The sequence below is a fragment of the Cariama cristata genome, unplaced genomic scaffold (genome assembly GCF_000690535.1).
Source record: "Cariama cristata isolate BGI_N322 unplaced genomic scaffold, ASM69053v1 scaffold2236, whole genome shotgun sequence".
Lineage (NCBI taxonomy): Eukaryota > Metazoa > Chordata > Aves > Cariamiformes > Cariamidae > Cariama > Cariama cristata.
In genome coordinates this window covers 12,637-38,643 of record NW_009620181.1, presented here as the reverse complement: position 1 = coordinate 38,643, position 26,007 = coordinate 12,637, and the positions used below count along the sequence as shown (strand labels likewise).

General features: G+C 36.5%; 1 protein-coding gene across 1 annotated transcript in view; it reads right to left on the bottom strand.

Moving 5' to 3' along the window:
* TTC8 (tetratricopeptide repeat domain 8) overlaps positions 1-25,651 on the bottom strand; it is a gene marked incomplete at its 5' end in the record, with an annotated part of 31,755 nt that extends 6,104 nt beyond the window's left edge. The window contains 9 exons of the mRNA XM_009701500.1: positions 447-586; positions 2,644-2,754; positions 6,513-6,600; positions 9,702-9,787; positions 16,029-16,073; positions 19,715-19,804; positions 20,717-20,876; positions 21,031-21,094; positions 25,531-25,651. Coding sequence (XP_009699802.1) covers positions 447-586; positions 2,644-2,754; positions 6,513-6,600; positions 9,702-9,787; positions 16,029-16,073; positions 19,715-19,804; positions 20,717-20,876; positions 21,031-21,094; positions 25,531-25,651 — 905 coding nt within the window. The remainder of the gene's footprint in view (positions 1-446; positions 587-2,643; positions 2,755-6,512; positions 6,601-9,701; positions 9,788-16,028; positions 16,074-19,714; positions 19,805-20,716; positions 20,877-21,030; positions 21,095-25,530) is intronic.
* Between the last annotated feature and the right edge of the window lie 356 nt (positions 25,652-26,007).

The following is a 26,007-nucleotide window of genomic DNA, read 5'->3' as shown; positions in this document are numbered from 1 at the left end:
ATCTTGCGGTCACAACCTCTCATGACCTCAGGTGGAGTTTTTCAAAGACCACTCTTTTTCAAAGAAGTAAATAGGAAGTCCATGTGCCTTTTGAATGTAACTGAAATTGAGAGAAAGGTCCAGTGTTCTCAAACTGCCTCATGCAGTGAAAGATAATTTCTTGTTTATTAATCAAATAATAACTGTTTTGATAATCTTTGTTGATACTTCTACATACTCTGCATGTAATGATGACAAGTTTTTAAGAGAGAGATGTAATTATCACTGGCCGAGAAGATACGTAAGTTGGTATGCTGATTTTATGGTGATATTTGTCCAAATGCTGAATCATCCTGCCATGCCAATCTCCTAGTGTTCTTTTTTTATTATTAGCATTACAAAAATCAACCCTTTATATTACCCTCCCATGCGCTCAGTTCCCCATCCCTCCCCACAAATGTAGATACCTATAAAACCGCAGAGCTATCTCGGGCTGGTCTGAATAAAAATGGTTACTGCCAATGCATGCAATGGCTTCCACATGAGTATTGTCTTGTTTTAGGACATCTTTATAGTACTCTGCAGCCGAGGAGATATTGTTCATTTCCTGTACAATTGGAAAAAAATCATATTAATTCTACTTTTTATCACCAATTTTTATCATAAAACTTATTAAAATGTCTATCTACTGAGTGCTTTATCTATGCCCTGTACAGTACTTAACTGAGATTAATTACATGTGCTCTTACAGTTCTCTGATCATACAATGCAACATCACTGATTGGCATCTTCACAAGCAGCACACACATCCATGAGAAGAATGCATATTAATTTATCAGTGCTAGCCGTATCTGTTATTAACTCAATGCCATAGCTAAAAAAAGACATTTATTTGGTTTTTATTTTTTTAGAAAAAGAGATTGGTCAGAAGCTTAGCATGTGCAATAGGCATTTGCGACTTTTTGCACACTGCCTTGTGATACACAGTATGTGCAGTTGGTTTCCCAGTATGGTAACATACAGTAGACTTATTTCCCCAGACAATGTCTCAATTATTTTCAATGCTTTGTAAGTCAACTCATTAATGAACACAAATGAGAATATAATTGCATATGAAGAATTATTACGTGCCTTTGAAAACAGGAATCATGGATTTATTACCAAAACTTGTACTAGCTAGGATATGCCAGTTAAGGGAATCGTATTGTATAAAAATATATGCTTGGATGTATGCTACTTGGAAGATAAATTAGAGTAAGCTCATTGCTGCAAACATTGTCACACTGTTTCTGAGGAGTGCAAGTCAACAGAGGACTCTGCCCTATATCAGAAGAAAATAAATTAAAAGATCAAAACATGCTTCCGTGTTTAGAGAGGAATAATTTCTGTGTGCTGTAGATACACTGTACTCTCAACATGACTAAAGAACAAGCTTTTATTTAACCTCAGCATTGTATTTAGCTATGAAAAAATGTATTTCCTGTGATTAAAGGACATAGTACTAAAGCAGTCCCTTTAAAAATAATGTTTTTTTTAAAAAACCAAAAATGGTCTACACCTCTTCCTACTGTCCAAAGGCAGTGATAGAGAAGAAAAGCTCTGATTAAGATGCCTGATGCATATATTCCACTCGTGAGTCCATGTAATGAGAACAGCCCTGTGCTGCAGTACAAATCTCTGCTAATGAAGCTATAATCCTGCACTCAGGTGTCAGTGCAAAACTAGATCCTGTCAGCTATATGCTGCTCTTTAATAATTCCTTAAACGGTTATGCAATGTTATGTATGGTTCTGCAAAATAATATCCATATTAAAAACTGTTTAACAATTCAGAAAGAAAAGTCTCCAAAAATTATGCAGCTGTTTTCTTCCTTGCTGAAGGACAAAATGGATTTAATATGAAAATGGATTAATGCTTAGGGGTTAGCTGAGAATGATAAGAACAGGAAAGAATGCCAAGTATGAATGTAGACAAAAAAACCAAATAAATTCATGACTTTGTTTAAAACATTTGTTCTGGAATAGCATAATTACCAACTTCAGTGAAAAACAATATTAAGTCCACTGTTTGACATGAAAATACACACTTTTAAAATACAAAATACATGGTTACCAAGCTAAAATGAAACTGCTTTAAAAGTAATCCTACTTAAAATAACATAGATGTTATATATACTTAAAATAACATAGATTTATTTTAAGATGTTCCTAAACTAAGAAACATTCACATTCCAACTGTTCTCACTGGCTTAAGAAACTAAAAGTAACACATAGTGCTAATAAAGTCAACATTGACGAGTAAACTATTTTGCTGTTTAATCCTGCTAGCAGGCTGTTGGTGACTTGAGCAGTTTTAGCACAATGAAACATATAAACTAGACTTAGCTACATGGACAACATCTGGACCAGCTGACTTAACGTGGACTTGCTTCTGGTGTCAAGGGTAAATAGGATCTCAGTAGCGTGATTAACCATTTAAACAAATAAGCCTGCAAGGCTCCTCTTTGGTATCTTTGTGTAATGTTACCTGTTTTGCAGTAGTGATACTGAAAACCAGCATAGTTAATTTTTGACAATTTTACAGTTATGCTCAACTATTGGCTCTTTTTTTCTTGCTCAGGCTGCTAACCTTGGCCACAATAAGGATTGGATAGTGGGTGCATACCTCGTAGATTCTGGCAATTCCACAAATGAGAGTCACTTCTCCAGGAAATCGATCTAACCCTTGCTTGAAAAGGTTCAAAGCTGTTACAGGCTGATCCAAGCGCAAATACACCTAAGCAAATAAAAAGAGTATATAAATGTCAAATGTCTGACTTTTATACTTGTACTGCTGTTTAATAAGGGAGATAAATAAAAGGGATGACACCTCCCTTTATCCAGTAAACCATTAGCTGAGATGGTGAATAACATGGAAAATAATGGAGCGAATACTGAATAAATCTCTGTAATGAAGACAAAATAGGCTAATTAAGATAATTAAATTTGCATGTGTATGATCTAGACATTATGAATTCATCTGGACATTACTAATAAACCAAAAAAGTATCTTGTTATTTATTATCATATCAAAGTAATATACTTTGACACTGAGGTGAAGGTATCACCTTGAATATTTTCCTGTTTAATGTATTTTTAAAAACTTATATTCAGGCTTGAAAGAACTAGATGTTCAGGTTGATAGTGCTGGAATACCAAAATATTTTACTTAGTCAAATAAGACTGCATTGCACAGAGCAGTGACACTTTCAAATATCCTTACTGCTCTGCCAACCTCTCCTGTCACAAACAACAAAATCACCTAAGAGAAGGAGAGCACTTTTGCCTCTGTGATTTTGGCTTCTGTGTTGATTATGACAATGTGTGATGTGGACAACGTTGTATGAGAATTGGATAGAGGACATCAACGTGTTGATAGGGACCACCTCTGCAGCTGTCTGAGAGTATGGTTGTAAAGCCCTCCTGTTGTGGGGTATGGTAAATACAGCTACAGCAAAGGAAAAAACCACACACACCTACTTTGGGAAATGAGATGGCCAGAGTGATTAATCTGTCTCCCACTCAGTGGAAAAGTGTTTTGAGTGCTCCTCTTGGAGAAATATTACATTAAATAGTGCTAGTACTTGATATGACTAAATAAGGGAAAGAATCTGTGACTGGTATCCTGACACAAACATTTTATGATGCAATGTAAGAAAAAAATCAACGTTAACTGAACACCTGAGAAATCTCCAAACACATCTTCTGCTTCTGCCCTTGAGCTTCATGGACTTTTGAGCGCCAACAATCAAAATTGTAAGTTCTTTATTTGCATCCCTATAGATATAGAATACTGTAGACATTTGCAAAAGATTCTTTCCTATGACCACTCAAGTGACATTCTTAACTGTCAAAGAGCTGTCAACTGCGAGTGCCTTCCTAGTAAAGGGACTGCCATTTCAAGTTGATCACTGGCAAAAATAAAAAAAATATACAGGGATTTTTTTCCAGTCATTTTGCTAATGTCACTTGCATTTCCAGTATTAAGCTAGAAAACTAATTCCTTCTTGTGAAAAGCAATAAAAGAGTGAGAAGTTTGGGTTTTTTGGCAGGCATGGTACTTGGTAGACTAGAACTGCATTAATGACACAATCAATGAATATGCTTTAAATCAGGAATTTATTCCAAATGCACTCTACCTGGGCATGTTGATGTATCTAAAATAGACTTCAAGTCGTTTGCTATAGTTTTTCATTTATAAACCATGCAGAAGTGTCTGATTAATTTTATGTCTGCATTAAATTTTAAACTTTAAATAATTGTCTCTGTTGTGACTGTCATGCTCCTTATTTTCTAGCAATGGCTTTCTACAGCAAAATTACCCTGAAAGAGTTTCAGTGGAAAGTACACAGATGAAAGAGAATACATGATAGCTGGTTATAACTTCTTAATTAAGAAGAACCTTGGCTGGTTGTTTTACTCCTAAGTATCACCTATGCGAATGACTTGTACAATTTATACTAAATATGTGTTGTAAGCCAGTGCACACTGCCATACCTACAAATAATTTCACATTTTCTTTGTTTGAACTGAGAGAAAATTTTAGTTAGTTGGTTTTTTTGTTTCATTTGCTTGCTTGTTTTTTGACTTGATCTAGCTATGAAGCACAGCTATTTTCATACTCTTAGGGAAAAAAATGTAAAAAATGGAGGACAGAAAACTCCACTAGATCTGCACCTTTTTTATCTTTTTATGTTTGTTTATGAAGTATGTTTTCTGAGCATTATGACTCAAGTCTGCTCTGTTGCTTCCTCTGGAGGTTCACGCCAAAGATGCACTTGCTACAGATCCTCTGTGCAAATATTATGCTAAGGCAACACAGCCACAGTACTCTACTATGTAATTCCCATATCCAGTGGCATATCACACTGTCAAACATCTCTGCAGATTGTAGAGCTGCTGCCCAGATGAGTGGCAAAAGACATTAAAAGACAGGCAGGACAACTTCCACCTACTCGTAGCTGCTTTGAGGAGATCTGCTCTTTAAGAGTACTACAGCTATAATCATTAAGTTTTAGATGCTAAATGCAGAATGGCTCCATTTTCTTTTTGGTATCTCTCTTATCTCTGGTAAAAACATCCCATTTCCAGCTTTTTGGGTCATAAAATACTTTGCAACTTCTCAGCAGGCCCAACTTCTTTAGAGACTCTTTATTTTTTTAGTTTTCTTTTGGTCTTTTATCTTTTAATAAATTACATTTCAAGGGAGAGTTAGCTTTCAGGAAAATATTTAAAGAAAAAAACCAGATAGCTGTTGTAATAACGAATAAACAGAAAACTAATTGGTACTGTAGTATTGGTCTGTTTGCACAGAACTTGATGCAATCCTATTTTTTTTTAATGGCTGCTTAAGTCTTATCTTTTCAGTACTGTCAGATCGAGCTATTATCTCAGTGCTCTACTCTATTGCCTGTCCACCCACAGTCACTAAATCATGTTGTGCAATGGTTTATACTTGAGCGAGCTGGTCTATGGAGTGGGAGGCAGAAGTCCAAATGCAGTTCCTCCTTCAGCTAGTAATGATGTAGGGGGGATGTATATCTCCCATAATGAATCACTGTTTGTTAATCCAATTACTCTGCCAATTTAATCACTCTGTGTAGCTTCTGTGTTTTGCAGAATGACTCCTGGTAGTGACAGAAATCTAGAATTACTAAGCTCAATTGAGTAAACTAACTCCAACTGTTGTATTGAAGACAAGTCTCCAGATAGTAATGATGATCATTTAAATACAAAATGTAAATTACTCAAGAAATGTAAAGGTAAAGCAGGTATCATAATATGAATATCTGAATTATCCACTAGTAGTGATGACTTTTGGGCAGGCCTGTGACAGCTGGCTTAAAGGGAGCTGATAAAGAGCAACTGATTTAATTTCTTTCTAGGACAAGAGGGAGAAAAATGCAGTTTTAGTTTCTCACAGGACACCTTTTCTTGAATGTCTTGGAAAATGTTTAGAATCTGATGTGTACCCAGGTAAACAAATAATTCTGAGGCTTAGCTGTGCCACTTGTTCTTTTAAAGCTTTTAATGCCTTTATTTTGACAGAACATTCTCTGTTTCAAGGTCTCTGATTGCTTCCTTTAAGCTCACTTTGTTTTGATTTTGCTTGTGAAACTAGGATTCTGAGCTTCACTCTTCACTTACTGATTTATTGCATTAGTTTCCTAGGAGACCATATATAGCTACATTGTTCTTCATACTGGAACTCCAATAATTCCTTAGCTATATAATCCTCACAGGAGTTTACAGCAAAGAATACAGTAACATAGGAGATTTTTTTTGGTGTGAAATCTGGAAACTCCACAATCTTTTTATAAATTATAGACTTAAATTTCAACTGTTAGCGTATATTGCCTCAGGTCTATATGGAGATCACACACTATTAAACTTAATAGTGTATCAAGCTCAATACTTAGCTATTCTGGTGTATGGACTTCTCAGGGATCATCTGGAATTTCACTTCATTCTTAAATAAGCAAATCTATGACTTACTTTTGCCAAATACAAGATTGTATCAACCATGTCCTGTTGCTTGAGAGCTGACTTAAATTGTTTTTCAGCTTCACGATATAATCCTAACCTAAAGAGATAACAGACAGACAGAGAAGGTATTTGTTTGTTTGTTTGTTTTAAAAAGCTTATTAAATAATGAAGCAGTGCACACTAAACCAAACATGAACTGCCCCAAAGCAAACTTTAAGGTCATATATTTATTTGCATGTTAACAAAAACCATGTTGTTTAAATACATTAAGGTTACAAAGACAACCATTCAATACTACGAAAAAGGCAAATTCATGAAATTTGGCCCCCTTTTGTACATGCAGTCTTCTGATGCTAATTGAATAACGATGTACTCATTTCATAGGACTCCTTCCTGCTCTTTGTACAGAATAGACAGTAGAAAACGAGCAATTAAAGTCATGCCTCAACCTCTACCCATATGGTTTTGGAACAGGATTTCCTCATGGCAAAAATCACATAGACACTCTCCACTGCAAAGTTTAGGGAATGCTTAATCATCTATAAAACACTTTCTCCTAGCCTCATGTGGGAAATGGTGAAACTTCTATTGATGATATTAAAAAACTTTAACTGTGTGTTGAAAACATGCCATCTTCTAAACGGCGGCACCACAGCTTAAGACTGTCCAAACAGATCACTTGGGAGGAGACAGTATATGGCACATGAACCTCACAGAAGTCTGTTTCATCCCAAAAGCATTTGTTTTGCAGTATTACTGCAGAATATTTTGCAGTAATCTATAAATGCTATATAGACCACAAAATTAAGAGGATTGTACCATTTCAACAACAGCAAAAAGGTACACTTTCTCATATGCAAATTGCCTTTTCTTTCCTCCAGCCAAAGAGCACTTGGTGAAGAAACACAAAACACAGCCAGAACAAGACAGCCACAACAAGGAAACGCAACCAATGGGGACACAAAGTAATTTTGGATCCTGAAAGTACATGAGCCTGCTTGGATGCTTTAGTCTCTATAATACTGTTCATAAAATCCTGAAAGTGATTAATGACCTCTAAGGTCACGTATTGAGTTTGCGTAGCAAGGTTTTGGCAGCAGGGCGGCTGCATGGGTGGCTTCGGTGAGAAGCTGCTAGAGGCTTCCCATGTGTCGATACAGCCAGTGCCAGACGGCTCTAAGACGGATCCTCAGCTGGCCAAGGCTGAGCCCATCAGCAACCATGGTAGCACCTCTGGGATAACAGAGTTAAGAAGGGGAAAAGTTGTTGTGCGACAGCAATTGCAGCTGGAGGAAGGAGTGAGAATATGTGAGAGCACCAACTCTGCAGACCCCCAGGTCAGTGAAGAAAGAGGGGAGGAGGTGCTCCAGGTGCCAGAGCAGAGATTCCCCACCAGCCCGTGGTGCAGTCCATGGTGAGGCCGGCTGTCCCCCTGCAGCCCATGGAGGCCCACGCTGGAGCAGATCTCCACACTGTAGCCTGTGCAGGACCCCACGCTGGAGCAGGGAGATGCCCAAAGGAGGCTCTGACCCCATGGGAAGCCCACGCTGGAGCAGGTTCCTGGCAGGACCTGTGGCCCCATGGAGAGAGGAGCCCAGGCTGGAACAGGTTTGCTGGCCACGCTTGTGACCCCACAGGGGATCCATGCTGGAGCAGTCTGTGCCTGAAGGGCTGCACCTCGGGGAAGGGACTCACGCTGGAGCAGTGTGTGAAGAACTGCAGCCTGTGGGAAGGACTCAGGTTGGAGAAGTCCATGCAGGACTGTGTGCCGTGGGAGGGACCCAAGGCTGGAGCAGGGGCAGAGGAGGAACTCTATACTAGAGCAAGTTGTCCTCTTGAGGAGGAAGGAGCAGCAGAAACAAAGCGTGATGAACTGACCCCAACCCCCATTCCCCATCCCCCTGTGCTGCTGGAGGGGAGGAGGCAGGGAAATCAGGAGTGAAGTTGAGCTGAGAAAGAAGGGAGGAGTGGGTGGAAGGTGGTTTCAGAATTCAGTTTTTATGTCTCATTATCCGACTCTGATTTGACTGGTAGTAAATTAAAGCAAAATTAATTTTTCCCCAAGTCAAGTCTGTTTTGCCTGTGGCAATAACTGCTGAGTGATCTCTCTGTCCTTATCTTGACCCATGAGCCTTTCATTATATTTTCTCTCCCCTGTCCAGCTGAGAAGGGGAGTGATAAAGCAGCTTTGGTGGGCACCTGGTGTCGTCAGAGTCAACTGTCCACAGCTCAAAAAACCCCCCCAAACATTAGTCTAATCTTCTAAAGAATGCCAAATAAAGGTTAAGGATAGTTTGGGCATCTACAAAGAACCAATAGTTTAAAGCCAAGATACAACATGGAATTTTAAAGGGCCAACTGTTTTGTATTATCAGTGTGTTCATACAAGAATTGCTTATAGAATTAGTATAGTAATAGTAAAGGCTGCAGACGCTGCTTCAGTTTTTTAACAACCAATAGAGTATCCATATGTACACATCGTAAAGAATGAAAGGGGAAGCTGCCTCAGTATTTGTTAGAATTATGTGAAGCAGGGTTGTATCAGGAGGAGTTTCACCTGATCTGGTAGAACTGGCTGTTAGAATCACAGCTAGATCCTCAGCAACCACTGTAAACTTCTTGCAACGAGCTCTCCTCCCCGCTGCTGCCACCTTTTCCTCAGAGAGGCATACCACTGCACAGTGTCGGGGTACTCCTAAATCATATGTATCGGATGTTTGAATATGGGGTGCCAGCCTTGAGGCCTTGGCGTTTTTGAAACTGATACTTCTTGAGCAATGTATCTCTGGCAGAAAGTGTCTAATGTGAATATTTCATTTTTTATTATTTCATCAATCTGAAGCCCTCATTGAGTGTTAATTTCTCAAGCTAATATTGTATTAATTTTGTGTGGTCTGTTTTAACAATAGTTCTTTGCACTTATTTACTGACTTTTCAAACAAGTACTTTGAAACACATTAACAAAGGTGAAGATGCAACAAATTCAGTTACTTAAAGGTACTCAATGTCGATGCCTTTACCTCAAGCAGCTGAACATGATGTCCTTGTATAGTAAAGGAGATTTAACTGTAAGCACAGTGCTCTCCAACTCAATACTTACTGAACTATTTCTCATCATTCAGCATTGCACAATATACCCAGCAGTTCAGGTCCTGCACTCATACTCACTTATCAAAGAAGAAATGAACAATGGCTTACCTATAGTAGCACTTCCCAATTTGGACCTTCCACCACCAGTCCTTGAATTGTGCGTGCTCAGTGGCAAGGGCTGCCAAATCTAGAGCCTTCCAAAACAAACCCATCATCTTAACATTAATACCTTCAATGTTTACACAAAGAAAAAGAACACGAAGTGAACAATGTAAAGGTTTTTGTAAAGAGAAAATTTTGACAAAAACTCCTGTTAAACTTGAGGTGCGGCCATTCTTTTATGTTTACTAATTTTATAGCTTAGTGCATAAACTAGCTGAAAGGACAATTTGTCCATATAAGAACATGTAATCCAAATAGCTTCTAGTAATTCAAAAGAAAAATATAAAATTAATTTGATCAGACTCCTGAAATGCTGCTTCAGAATATATAGAGAATATTTGTGTAAGCCAATACACTTATTCCAAGCTTCCCATCCTTGTTCACTAGATGTTCTTAAACAAATAAAAATATACTAAAATAAAGAAATCAGTTCAGCCAGTTTGAAATACTGTAGAAATTGTCATCTCATTGCTAATGTCAGGCTGCCTCCACTTCTGGGAACTCTCAGATGTGTACAGTAAGAAATACTTCTTCATTTTAAAAGTCTATGATGTAATTAATTATTTTATGACATATAAGAAAAACAGATAAATATTCTAAGAAACAGATAGCTACTGAAGAATGTGGAGGTCTAAAATCTCTTTTATCTGGTAATCTGAAAAGTAGGTATGCTAATCAATACGCTACCACCAGCCATCACAGACAGAATCTATGGCTTTTCATGTTTTAGCTATAATTTCAACATTTCTGTTAAAACAAATAGATGTGTGCTCTGTACCAAAACCTATCAAAGAAGCAACTGCTAGTGTTCCTTTTTTTAAAATTCCATTTTGTCCCAGAACATATCAAAGCCATGCTACGTTTGTTACTTATATTTTAGGGATATCATCAGAAATAGTCTAGAAAGCTTTAATGCAGTATTTTTACAACAAAGTACTGACCTTTTTTTTTTTTTCATAAACATTTTGCAGACCACAGAAATCAGAAGCTAGCTATCTATTAGGTACAATATGGAAAAGTTCTGTGCACTGGTCACTGAGTAGCAGAGGAACCAATAATTTCCAGGAAAAAAATAATCTGAATACTTGAAATACTAGAAAGAGCCTAATTTAGTGACATCTACCTCTGGGTTTGATTCCTGTTCTTCCTGCTAGCAAAATGAGGCTGCAAGTAATCAATGGGTGTTGATTCAACATAGCACAGCAAAGTCAGTGGAGCTATGACAAGTTAGACGTTGCTCTCTTTTGGGTCTCTGAGAAAGAATAATTTGTTTTCTGTAGCAATTCAGGTTAAGGAGTTGCATTAATGCTGTCCTCAAAGAGAAAGAAACAGTTGTCATTCCCTGCCTCAGTGACAAGACAGAGAAAAGTGAGGAGAGCTTACAACTCTGAAGTCACTATTTCTTCCAGTTAGGTGGAATCCTTGAAGACCTCAGATGTTAGCTCTTACCTTGGTTGCCCTTTGTTTCTTAATGGCTTTGCAAATTGCACAACAGGCCCTCTGGACACTACAGCTATAATGCGGAAGAAGCTTGCTTCAAGACAGAAATTACCAGTTTCCCTTCCAGCCAAATCACAGAATCACAGAATTGATTTGGTTGGATGAGTCCTCTGGGATCATCAAGTCCAACCTTTGCCCTAACACCACCATGTCAACTAGACTATGGCACTAATATAGTAATATAAAATACTTTCTTTCATCTGAAGGTATATAAAAAATTTTGTCCCAGTACTGGGAACATTTGGGGAAGTAGTTGATGTTAAAATATCAGTTACTTTTGTTGCGTTTACAAGTGTATAAACAATGTGCCTGTCTGTCAAATACCACACCTGCTTCTAATGCAGCATGAGCAGCCACTTAAAATGAGTAAGGATCATACTGCAAATAACATGCTTCAAAGAGCTTTCCTTAGAATGCTCTAATGACAAGTATTCAAGGAGAGGACTGAATTTCAGAAAACGATCCCTTCTGTAGCTACACATTCAGCTTTCTTTCTGGTACCTTAATTATTTCTGATAACTACTTTATGCAAGGCTAACAATTCTGGCTGCTATTGGAAAATGGGAACTAAGACTGCTTCAGGCTTAGTAGACACTAACATCAGCAGTTTATCTGTCAGTGCAGATCCTGAACTCTCGGTGGGATCTTACTACTAACATCAAGAAACAAAGCATGACTTCATTTTGAAGTTAGTTTCTGAAATTAGGTCCTCTTTTTATACTTTCCTATTGAGGAAGTAGGAAAGGAATAGGAAAATCCTGTTTCTGATACGTTACAAGCGATCACCAAAACTTTTGTCCAAAAATACTACAAATGTTACCAATATATCTAAAAGAGTTTGCCTGAAAAGGCTTTCTGCATATCAGTGTCAGCTTTTTGCATGCTAGTAGTTAAGACTGCTGGTATTACAACAAAATCTTTTGACAATGTGGCCTTTGAAATGTTAGTAAATTCATTAAAATAAGACTTTTAAAAGTCAAAGCCTTCACCTTGCCATGTCAATATCAACTGCTAGCATATTTCAATTTCAGTTTGCTGCAAAATATTTTTTTTTTAATTGCACAGCTTAGGTACAAATTAATGTTTAGTTGCACAGCATGTTAAATTAAAACCAATCTATAATAGCAGTAGTAAGTGTTGGGCCTGTCCTGCACTCCTGCGCATTGCTGAAAGTTGTTGCAGCCGTATTAGTAACTAGAAGGGAAAAACAGCACAGATTGTGGATTGGCAGATACTGGCATGTCCTTTTAGGGATTTTTACTTCTAATGTACATATCAGAAAAATTATCCCAAAAGATTATCCCCAAATTTTTAATAAACTTTAGGATATAACTCATCATCTGGAAATGCTGGAATAAACTTTAGGATATAACTCATCATCTGGAAATGCTGGTCAGCTGAAACTGTTACTCTATAGAGCACTTGGCACAGTTACTCATGTATGCAGAAGTCCATTTCAATAATAGTCTTAGCACTGGGAAGCCTTTCAGAACAAATTAATTTTACTCTCAGTTCTTGTATTTTTATTTGCACAAATAATAAAAACCCCTAAAACCCCCTAATACTTAGTGGGTTTTTTTTTTAAAAAAAGTTCTTCTTGAAGAATGAATCACAGCTTTTTTTAACTGAAAAGAATGTAGATTCTTTAATTGTAACTGTATTTAGCATGATTCTGAGATTCATTTTATTACCATTACTTTCCTTAGCTAAACTGTATTATAACTAAGACTTCCAAATTGTCTACCAGCTGTAACTCAGTATAAAACAGCTTGTAGGGTTGTGGTAATTTATTATTGTATTGCAAAATTAAATTGGTAAATGTATATTTGTTTGAAATTTAGTAATTTCATACACAGTATTGTATGCATCAAGACATTAGACAGATGGAAACAATAGCAAGTGTCTGCTACTTCTTTCACGTGCTGTTGAATGGCAGTAATTCTTCTAGCAACAGTTATTGACTAAAGTCTTATTTGTAGACAAATCAACACAGGACAGTCTGTAAGACAGCTGAGTAGATTACATTAGCCATAGTCAATTTAACACAATTTCTTTTGGTGAGTGTTTTCCAGATTTCTATGGTTTGTAAATCTAACATAATTCCATTATAAGTAAATTTCTATCAGAGAGTATGAACTTCAGAGTAGTAGGAAATATCAGAGGTCATGACTTCTAGCCCCAAGTATATATTGTACACTCACTGCTCTTCCTCCGGACAAAGTGTCTTGTCATCATTACCCACCTGTGAATAACGTCAGACTAAGATGTTACAGTCTACTGCTGAAAAAAGTAGTAGCCGAACTATTTCTGGCCAAGTCTTTTAAATTGTCCTGCTCTTACAGCACTTAGCCCATAAAATGGCTTACAGAAATAGCTCAAGGAGTACAGACAGTCAGTTATTAAATGTATGTGTTGAAGAGGAAACAAGTCAAGAACAATATAGGGTAATAGTAATTTCTTCAGAGAAGTGTTTAATTTTTCATTAAATAAGATGAAAGACTTTTGAATACATTTTCAAGTGCTGAAAAAGCTCAGTGCTTCTCTCTTCTTCTTGCATCCCCACGTTTCTGATCAGTAATAGATTACAGATGTATTTACATTTAATTTGAACCAAGTTCCTAGCATTGTTTGTCCAGCTGAATGCACACTGATTAATGATATTTCTCTACTGAAATTGCTGAGGCTTTTTTTTTTCCTTTACATATACTGGCTGAATACTAAACAGAAGATAAATAATAAAATTGCCTTTGCTTCTTAAATAATAATGCAGTTGAGAACAGTACAGACTGTTCCAGATCAGCACAGTGACAAAGGAAGGATATCGTCACTACTACTTTTGTGTTTTATTTGCAAACCTGCAGGAACTGGTCTTCCAATTCTACCCATGCAGAAGTCCACAAGTAGAGGCTTTTCAGTCTATACAGTCACAAACTTAAGCCAATTTCGCAGGCTTCCAAGCCTTCCAAATTCTTTCATCTCATCTCACGCAGAAAAGTTAAAAAAAATTCTCTTCAGAGATACACATTACATTATAAAGGTACCTCTCATACTGTGAAGTGTGACACAATTTTTTTTCCTACAAAATGCTATCATTAACCAAACATGTTGATCTCCCTCTCATTACACGATAAACAGTGGTGACTAAGCTGACACTTCTTTGCTTATGCATATTTATTCAAATGGCGAGAGTGCATAAAAAAACATAAGCAAAACTTTTCCTGCGAGACAGTGATTCAGGATTCTCAGCAAGGATTTCAAAATACATGCAGTACTGGAGTGCTTGGAAAATTCCTTGCATTATATGAAATTATCTGTCTAGCCTAGAGATTCTGCATGTCCTTAAAGTGTAGGTCACAGGATATGTGGCATCTTATCAAGTGACCCTTTTATTCTTTGTGAATTGAGTTCTCAGTAACAAACAACAAACATTTTAATTACTAGTGGCATAAAACCCAGGCACTTTCTTCACATTCAGTATCAGAATATGTAAATGTTAATTGCTATATCTCTCTGACATTTCTGACACTTGCACCTCCTGTTTCATATTTTGGATTGTTAGTGCATTGCAATTCAATCCTCTTAAAAGAATGCTATGCAATAAATTGACAGTGTACAACTATAATAATTTGATACTAGATTAAAAAGCTTCACATAGCAGTACATTTGGAAATGGTTCTGATCTATGTCAACAATAACAAAATATCTTTTTTGTGCTATTGATTAACTGGAGAGTTTAACTTCAGATGTAATCACATACCAATTAGTAGTATTGCAGGAAATTCAATAACTGTTTAGTCAGCTATGCATTATTGACACAAACTGTTCTTTCAAACAAACTTCAAGCAGAAATTTTGATTCCATTTCAACTGTGTGCGTATATCTAACATAGTAATGAAATATTTTGACACTTTATTTATTTAATAAATCAATTATTTCCCTGGGTAAGCTGCCAAAAAAGTTCTGCAACCTTTATCTAATTCTGAAAGTTTAAACAATATGTACCCAAACTTGATCTTGCTCTTTCAGTGCAGTAACATACGAAAAATCATGCAAGAAAAATTTTGGATAGGGTAAGAGGGAAACTGTACAATTAGGAAAACCTTTGGAGAGTGTTATAGACAATTGTACAGACAATATAATCTTTCTCTTGAGGCCACAAAACACCTCAGCACTATGGAATTAAATTTCTAGAAAAAGTGTCCAAAGTCCTACTGATATTTTATTTTTCTGCAGTTTCACCAAATACCTTTCCTTTCTATTCATTCAAATGCATAAACAACCATCTCAGTAGTTTAAAATGTCAAATGATGTTCAATTCAATCACTATTTTCTCAGATATTCTCACCACCTTCTGTTATCAGACTGTCTTCTGTAACTTAGTTCTTACTCTCAAGCCTCAGGAGCTCTGAACTTTCTAGGCAGTTCAGCCACCTGGCATGTAGTTTCAGTTACTGCTCAGGCTCCAGTAAATTCTGTTAACATGAAATCATTAGATACAGGGATCTTACCATGTTGATAGATGAGGGACCTAGTTTTAAGCACTAGAATGTTCTGCTTCTCAAAAAAGAGAGCAATCCATATCTTGGTATTTGCAAATTATCATCCCTGATTATCACCCCTGTAAGAAAAGATTTCCCTCTCTTTAACATTTAATGCTTCACTTTTGTACTCAGATGTGATGTACTACCTAGATCCTTAGTTTAGCAAAATACTGACAGAAATAACTGAATGATACTTAATAAAAACTGAAAATGGAACATAGGAATTACTCACATTTTTTACTTCATTTTCATGGTGAAAAATATATTCAAACAATGCCTGTCAGAAGAATATTTAAAACATTGTCATATTTGAAGATACAACTTGTTAATATTATTTTAGAGGAATACAGAATCTTGATTATGTTAGGCAGAAATTAATTCTTTGCGAAAGCAATCACATTCACACATCACAATTGCTGACATTTACATTTAATTAAGACTTGAATAGACAAAAACTATAGATGTGCCACATTGTCATTACAGGAAAGCATTTTAATTCTTAATGTGTTGCAGGAGATTAGTGGAATTGTCTCTTATCTTCCGTCCCTAAAGTCACTTAAAAAAAAAAAGGCAGCTATAATTTGAAAGTGAATATAGATTTGAAAATCTAGTACCATTTTCATGACTTTCTAACTGTAAAATCAACAAGTGACCTAACAAAGACTTTTTGCAATGTATAGTTAGGTGCTTATGTAGTGCAAAATCTACTTAAATTAAACACAGGTTTATTAAGAATGTAAGCTGAGTAAATTTTGCCTTAGGAAAAATAAAAAATTCTAAACCTCACAGAATTTGGGGGAACTGTAAAGGAAAAACTTTTTTTATTTGTAAATGATAAATGCTAACAATATTGTGCTTCTGAAAGTCAAACACACCATCATAATACCAAAGCTTAAAGAAGTTACATGCATCAGCTGTGCTGTGGTAACTGCTCATAAACCCACAACAATTACAGGGCAATATAACTGCATCTTTGCTTACTCCTGTATAAAGCTAAGCAAGTCATATTACCTTGTAGCTGTTCTGCACTAGAATATAGAATAGTACTTAACAGACAATGGAGGTGGCACTTTAAGTGAATAAAATGATGTTGAAAGATACTAGATAACTAAATGAAGACTGGAAGCCTCTATTCCCAGAAATGTAGTATGGGTGCTAGTAACACAAGGTTCAATTGAGTTGAACCTTGATCTTTTTCTGCATCCAAATCCCAGGTCTTAATTGCTTCAAAAGAACAGAATGTTTTTCTAAATTCTTATTATTCATTAAAAAAAATAAAAGAAAATATTGCCCTATGAGGAAAGAAACACAGAACAAGACAGCAGTCTTCTAGGGGCTTCCATGACTCTTTTGCCAGTTTTTCTTAGACAAAATTCTTGAAAGATTTACCTTAAGGAAACTAGAGAATTACTAATGAATTGTCACATCTGATAAGGAAAGTAAATCACAACCTACTTTTCTTCTACTTTTGGTCAGAGAAGACTCTGAACAGATTACTAAAAGACATTGAAGAATTATAAATAAAAACACATTTATAGGGAGATTAGAATAGGTGGATGACAAAAGAATAGAAAATAAAGAAGTAGTGGAACATTTCCTCTAGTTCAATAACAGGGAAGCATTCAGTAAAAGTGAGTAAATCTAAAGTGATAAAAAAAGATGTTCTCTTGCATGCCTGGCATGAGGAATTTACTGCTCTTATCTATACGCCCTGACCTTCGAAGGGATTTAAATGATTGAACATTCATTTGGATAAAAATATCTAGAGTTATCTTAATAACTCTATTAAAAATCCACAAGCTAAAAAAGATAAAACTTCCTGTTTCATCCCATAAACCAGTTGCTAACTGAGGCCTACAAGAGGCACTCTATGGCGACAGGTGATACCTTGTATGTCTACTACGGGGTTTCCTGCGATAGTCCTTGAAATGGCTGATGCTAGTCAGAGAGAAGCAACATGCATGTATACTTCAAAACATTGGAAGACCTAGTCATGCAATGAAAAGATAAACAATCTAACCTAAAAAAGATGCAATGAGTATACTTTGCAAACATTTAAGGAAGAAGTACATAGGAGGAATATATACCAACATGAATACACAGGCTAATTACATGAATTTAATAGTTGCAAATTTTATCATCTTTTTGCACCTGAGAGAGGTGACAACTCACAAGAGTTTCAAAACTTTAATCAATGATTCTTAACACGGAGTGCAGTCTGCAGTCTCACCTCCTGCTTTGGCTTTAACCTTAATGCTGTCTGGTTTAAAAAAAAAGCTTGTAAATCCATGTAGCTCCAAATTTAAACTTAGATCTTACATTCTGTGTGAAATGTTAACGTCATCATGTATTAGCTTCACAATACTGACAAGTACACTTGCTGCCTATGGATGTTTCTATGAGTGTTGCTTTACATTTTTTGGCTTAAGCCTCTCTTCATATGAAACTGAAGGATGACAGAGCTACCCCATTGCCCCAGAAAATGCTAATTAAAAAACAAAATTCTTAAAAATATACATGTTTCTCATTCCTGAGAGCTGTTGCTGAGAATAAACATTTCATCTGCAAGCTAACCTACCTACTTAAATAAAATATAGAATTACCAAATATATTTAAAAGCTAGCTATCTTCAAACAGAAGAACTAAGCTTCGTTTCTTATGGATGTGTCTTGTGTTTCTTAATCCTTCCCAGGTTTCTTACATTCTCCATATTTTACAGACTGTGATGGATTTAGAATAATGTGTGTGCTGGCTGATTGCTGGCAAGGACATAGTTGGACAAAAGGCCTGCAGTTTTTTTCAAAACTGATACAGAACTGACTCGTAACTGCCCTCAGATGATAGTTTGGAAGTCTTTCCTTATCTTGCCAGACTAGAACTTACTATACTTGATATCTGTTCTTCTGCCTAGCTTGGTTAAGAGGCCCAGAGACAGAGATGTAAGGAGTGGGTGAAGAACAGGTTTTAAAAAGCAAAAGAATTTGTTAATTGTTTATGAAAAATTATTAACTAAGGTTTTGGACTCGAGGATCTAATTTCCACCAGCAGATTATTAGGCACTGCTAGTCTTCTAACAGTGTTCACCACTATGTTTCTCAAAATAGACTGAACTCGTACAGGTTCCTTCAACTCTAGGCTGCTAGTCAAATATAGCTCCTGAGAGTGTGTCTGATAGTTGTTCGATATCTTGTGCAAAATGAGTTGGTGGTCTCAGCCCAACAGTTGTTTTCCGTGAACAAAGTATGCGCAGAAAAGATCTTCATCTATACAACTAACTGGTTGTGTCAGGGAAAGATTCAAATGAAAGACTGGATAGTGATAAAGCATTACACAACTTTTAAGTCCCTTCCACTCAGAGCTGAAACCCCTAAGTTAGGCAGATAACCTGGATAAACCTGTTCTATTGGCAGATAGACTCGGTTTCAATGGCTGTCAATCATAAGATCTTAACTGAAAATGAAGAAGAATTCTGAACAAAAATATGAAATACTTTTATATAAGAAGTGTTAACTCATGCCATAAAATCAAAGGGAAAAATCCAAACCACTTGAACATTTTTAGGCCAGCATTGCCACGTTTCTGGACACTGAGGAGGGTTCTGCTGGTTTTCTTCCTGGTTTTTTTTTTTTTAGTTGCCCTTCATCACTCCTATATGCACAGCTCAAAGTTATTTACCAATGGAATATTTTATTCTATACAAATGTTTTTCCTAGGTTATACTTTCAACCTCTTCAGACATATTTTCAATTTCAAGTCTGGTAAGCACCGTCAAATATAAATAACACATTATTTTTCTGAAGTTTACACTTGCAACACAGTTCATCATTGTTTGTTTCCCCAATCTCATGTACAGCTACATTAGAATGATGCCAGAAAATAAGAAAAGATATCACAACGTTAATCAAAATAGTTACATACCTTTGCCAGTTTGGGTTTTTGAGCATATTTTGCCAAATTCAGTCGAGACAGATTTATGAAAGGGCCATCTGGATTTGTTAGCATTGAAGCCTGAAGGGGAGAAAAAAGTTTTTAAGTGGGAAGATCCCCTACACTTTTCCTGAAAACGTTCAAAATATTAGTAGTATCAAAAAAACCCAACAACCCAACCCAACCAAAGCATTTGCAGATGCATTGCTCTACTGTGTAGTATAGAGTCTTCTTACTGAATTTCATCATTTCTGAAAGCCAGGAATTTGTCCTATTTCCATACAGTCCCTGAAAGAGGCTGTATGAATTACCTTCTGGAATTACCTTTTTCTTCTCTCTTTCCACTATTTCTGTAATGTGCCTAAGCATGTAGCTTGGACTAACTGTTAGATGGACTGAAGGTAGTTGGGATACACAACAAAAAAATCTTCAAGAAAGATTAAGGAAGATCAATTCATACCTGCGATAGTGAGAAGATACCACATTTAACTATGTGATGTAATAACGTGATGTTAATCTGTATTACATATTCGTGCCAGATGCAGTTTATTAGTTTTGCCAATAGAACAGGATAAAACTAGTATAGTTTATTTTCCTTATCTTCTGAAGTGATAGACACTGAGAGATTAAGTAACTGTTTTGTAATAAACTGAAAAACTTGGAGAAGCTTTCAACATACTTTTGGTGAAATCAAGTCATAGACTTTTCATGGCCTTCAGTGAATAAAAATGAGTCTCACAGAACTTGTTAATTTGGAATTTATGTGAATTTTTGTGAACTTGTGAATTTATGTACAGTTTTTATATAAACAGACTAGCAAACTAGCAAGAAGTAGCATTTTCAAACCCTACTTTGAAAACAATTTAAACAAAAAAATAAAAATGCCCACCTCCTTTAAACTTGAGTTTAGATGCAGCTTTTAAGTCACTTACAATGTCACTGTACCTGATACTATGACCAAGAAAGGCATCATTCTGAGAACAGTCAACCTACCGTTCCTAGCCTGCCATATCTCCCAGAAGCACTAGTAATTGGATGAGCCGTGAGAGCTGTTCGAGGTGTTTTTATAGCCTGTTCCATAGTACTTGGCCGTCCACTTTGCGTGCTGGGTCTCACAAATCCTGTAATAGGTCTTCCTGATTGAGTTACTGGCCTGAAGATGTTAAGCACATTATCCTTATGTTGAGTGGTATTTATCGATAGAGAATTTAAACACTTATATCTGAAGTATTTAATTTTCAGAAGTAAAATTTAGGATTTGCTCATTTGTAACTAGTCACATTTAAAAAAAATAAACAATCACATACCTAACAGCTGGGCTGGGGCCTCCACCTTGGCTAGTTCCAGGGAGTTTCAAAGATGTTCCTGGTCCTATAAAATGACAGCATTTTTCATTTCACATTGAGCTACTACACCCTTGTCCAAAGCATTTTAAAAAGTGATTGTATTTTACAATAAACTGGAAATTTCTTTGTTCAAACTGAGGGGACATAGCACTAGACAAAGAAGACAAAAAATAAATATTGCACTGTACTACTGATACATTGTCAGACTGTTGCAAGAAACCTGGCACAATGATCATGCTTTCTCACTTTTACCCTTCCCATTCTCTCCCCCAGCCCACTTAGGGGGAGCGAGGGAGTGGCTGTGTGGGGGTTAGCTGCCTACCAGGGTTAACCCACAACAATTCTCAAGAACATCTTAGGAGCAACATATAGCATGGACGTAAGAAAGGTTACTGGAACAATGAGATCATGCTAATTTGAAATGGTATATTTTCTATCTAGGACTAAAATAGCACCCAGACATGTGTAAGTAAACCAAAACCTTCAGCTACAGGGCAGATGCAGAATGACATCTCATGTCATTAGACCCATGTAGGACTCCCACCCACAATTGAGGGCACAGTAAATTTCAAACTCATCCATATCCAAAGGTCGTCAATAAAAATACTGAATTGGCTTGAGCTCAGGGGAACAGATGAAGGATCCCCCGTTTCACATATTTCTGTTTTGACAGTGGATCATTATGGATTACTAGTTCCAGCATGTAGGTTTTCCATCATCTTCGCTAACATTTGATTCTAGTCAGTTTTTCTAATCTCCTAAGTGAACATCTAAGAGATGGTTTTAAAAACTTGGCTAAAAGCAAGATATGACATCTATACCTTCTGGTCTGTTCACTGCTTGTTACCACATACAGAAAGGAATGAGATTTAAGTAGACATAGCCAGTTCTTGACAAATCACTGTTACTCGTCTACTTACTTTCTGTATATTTTTGAACTGCTTTTATTCCAAATATTTCCAAGAACTGAAGTTAAACTGATAGGTAGATAGTTTCCTTCCTTCTTTTTTTCCCCAAGGTAAACCCCAAGTTTGCCCTTTTTCAGTCTTCTCTCTCTCACACCCTCAAGCTAATACTCACCCTCTGAGATACTACCAGTTCATCATTTAAACAAGTTTGTCCAAATCAGTAACTTCTAACTCAATCTAAACACCTTCTAGCTTTTTTAATCCATGCTGATACCAAGCACCTCTGACTAAAACACACCTGGCTACAGCTGTATTTAAAGTTAAATAATACAAAGAAAGTATTAACCATGATCTCCTTGGTAAAACCAAATAAATATGCAAGTGATGTTACAGTAAGGACCAAAACTCAGGATTCTCTCTCTTCTGGCTGGCCACACGTAGGATCTCTGTTGCTTACTTGCTCTTTACAGCTCTGTGAATCTTGAATTTTTTACTCCACAACAGAAAGGGTGGACAGTCCACCCAGCAGAGTTTCTAATGTGATAACTAGGGCAGTCTTCTGAGAAGTGGAGAAAGTGGCTTTCAGGCCAGCACACAATGAACCAGTCTTCCACTTTCTGAGTCTTTTTTTTTAACTATGACACTAATATTAAAAAGGTAGGGCATTAAAATCCCTCTTCCAGACATGTTTTTTAATAACTACAATTGTTTAGTGCTTTTGCTGTATTGGGAGAATGATTACAGGACTTAGTTCCCTTGATCTCACTCCAGGCCACTCAGTCCTTACTTTGAGAATCCCAACTGAACTAGCTATGAATAGGTATCACAAGTCCACAGGAGTGCATGTGGCCACTAACAGCAACAGAATTTAAGAGTGTAATTTCAGCAGTTAGTGATGACTGCAGATGATTCCTTTAACTCCCTAGTTAATTAAATAGCTGTGATTATCCATAAATGCCAATTAGTACGAGTTACCGAAAAATATGCTGTCAAGGTAACACTTTTAAACAAGATTATAACATTAGCTGATAAAATTGATGGTGTTAAGAGCCCAGAGGTAATATATCAGGAATTTTCTGTAAAATTATGCTATAGGACATTTTTATTAATAAACAAGACTGATGGAAAATTAACACAGTAAAATTATAAAAATTCAAAAACTGGTGGAAGATGTTTTTCATTATATATATGTGAAGAGGAACCACAGAAAAGCAGTTGTTTCCAGTGGACCCTATACAATTCAGTAATTATTTATTACTGCAAGAATTAGAGCAAAATCATTATTAAGATAGTTTAATCTGGAAACTAAAATAAGGGCAGTTGCAAAATTAAAATGGACATGTAACCGATGCAACAGGATTTGAACTGCTTAGTAAGCAAAGTACAGACAATACCAGTTGTAATACGAGAGATACCACTACAGGTTTTTGAGTTTGTAAACTGTAATTATAGTCTGGGATGATATCCTGGAAAATTTGCCACTGAGTCAAGACCAACTATGGCTAACACACTTTAACAGCAAAAGAAAAAGCCCACAGTCAGCAAGCATACATTTTTATTAAATCATGTGTAAAAGTGGAAGTGATCACAGAATCACAGAATGGTTGAGTTTGGAAGGGACCTCTGAAGGTCAGCTGGTCCAACCAGGCTCAAGCAAGGCCACCTAAAGCCAGCTGCCCAGGACCCTGTCTAGACAGTTTCTGAGTATCTCCAGGAAGGGAGACTCCACAACATCCCTGAGCAAGCTTTGCCAGTGTTCAGTCACCCTCACAGTAAAAAAAGTGTTTCCTGATGTTTACACAGAGCGTCCCATGTTTCAATTTGTACCCACTGCCTCTGGTCCTGTCACTGAGCAGCACTGCAAAGACTGGCTCCATCGTCTTTGCACCCTCCCTAGTGATATCTGTGGTAACTTTTTATATAAAAGTGTAACACAAAAACACTTCAGATGTATAAAGAAAGTAAAATCAAGCTGTAAAAGAAAAATGTATTTTCTATATGTCAGTGGACTGTTATCTGGTTTGGTGACTACAACTGAAAAAGCATGCAGATTAATTGGAAAGGGTTAAGCACAGAGTTTCAAGACTCAACTCAAAAATTAAAAGATACACCTCAGAATGAGAAGACTGTTTAGCCTATCAAAGAAAATATCACTGGATGACTTAATGACAGTTTTAACGATTTACTTTGGAAATATACCTTTGAAAATAAAGACTTCATATCAGGTATAAAATGTACAAAAAGAAGCAACAGCTGGAGCTATAGTTGGTAATTCCCACTAAAGATATGGCATACGCTCATAAAAGCTAATAAATTTAATAATTTACTGAGGATTGCAGGAGGTTCCTTCTCTCTGGAAATTTCTTACACTTTCAGAAAAACTATATACCAGCCCAGGCACATCTGGATTTGAAGCACGAATAGCAAAGTTTTATCTCAGTGATACAGGAGTGCAAGCTACACTATCATAATGATTTTCTTTGGCTTTGAAATCTGTGATACACTATCCAGAAAGTTACCTTTTTCAGTTTAAATATAGTATGAATGTATTTTTCCAGAATGCCTTATTTCTCAATAATATTCATCAAATTATTTTTCTTGGCAGATGGTCTCTATTATGCTTAGAGTATATTATTATGCTGTTCTAAGATGGATACATGTAATTAGATTATTATAATGTATAAACACAACTTGAGTACTGCTTGACTGTTTATATGTGACCTAGCACGTAATGACAATTTTAAAAAATGTAATCAGACAGGTATAAATTTGCCTACTTCTATTCAGATGAGAAAAGTTTTTAATGCTTCAAATATTAGTTCTGGCCTACGTTCAGTTCTTCCCTTGAATTCCTTGACATGGTAGGTGGTTGAGAGTCACATCTTACAAGATCCATAAAAATTCCCATGTGGACTGTACTAAAGAAACGGAGAAAAATAGAAGTAATGCCAAAAAGTAGTGGAAGACTACTAATTACTGCCCACTTAGAAGGGAACCGATGAAGCTGAAAAGAGCCGCATACAAGAAACAATGACAGGGCTGAAGAACTGCCATGGGAAGGAAGAGAGGAAAAAGCAGAGAAAAGCAGAAAAGAGAAAATCAGTTAGAAAATGTTTGCAGGATCATGATATAAAAAGGTGATGTCAGATTTGGCCAGACTGCTGCCTACAGTACAGGCATATGGATGAGATTCATAGTACCCCAAGGGCATATATTTTTTGCTAGTTTCCCACAGTGCCTAAAGAAGCCAGAAACGAGTAAAAGAAATCAAAGCACTGACAGAAAAGAGCCAGTGAGTACAGAAATTTAGAGGAAAAGCTGACAAAACACTATTTGTCTGAAACCCCATCTGACAGGCCTAAGCACTACATCAAGATCATGTGATGTATCTCAACATTGCCATGCAACCATAAAACAATCTAAAACTCATCTTGTAGCAAAAGCTAAAAGCTGTTATTAGGTCCCCTCAGTATGTACTATTTTATGCTAGATGACAATCCTGACCAAAAGAACTCTCATTGCTTCAATGTATTTAAGTGAAAGTCGTTCTTACGTGCGACTTGAGCAATGGCATTTTCATCTAGCATCATCTCTGCAATTCCTTCTTGATCCATATCGATTTCATCCACATACACCATTTCTGTCAAAGCTCGTGTTTTCAGGCTCCAGGCAGCCTGAATAAGGATAAAGTAAAAAGTAAAATACATTCAAGACACCAAATAAATAATCTGATCAGCAATTTTGCCATTTTTAAATTATTTTTCCCATCACAGTTTTAATAGGCTTGAATAAAGTATTGACTTAAACAGCTGGGTATATCCACCAGTTGCCTGATGGAGGTGGAAAGGGGACCAAGACTTTAGACAACTCTTTTAGAGCAGAACAGCTACAGTCACTGAGTTTGGAGGACAGAATTTCATGCCTCATGAAAAGTTATGACTAATTTAGGTCACAGGCAACTCTCTGAGATCTTGTGCTTTTGAAGAAATCCCCAGCTATCAGTGCCATTCAAAACCCACTGCTGACAGAC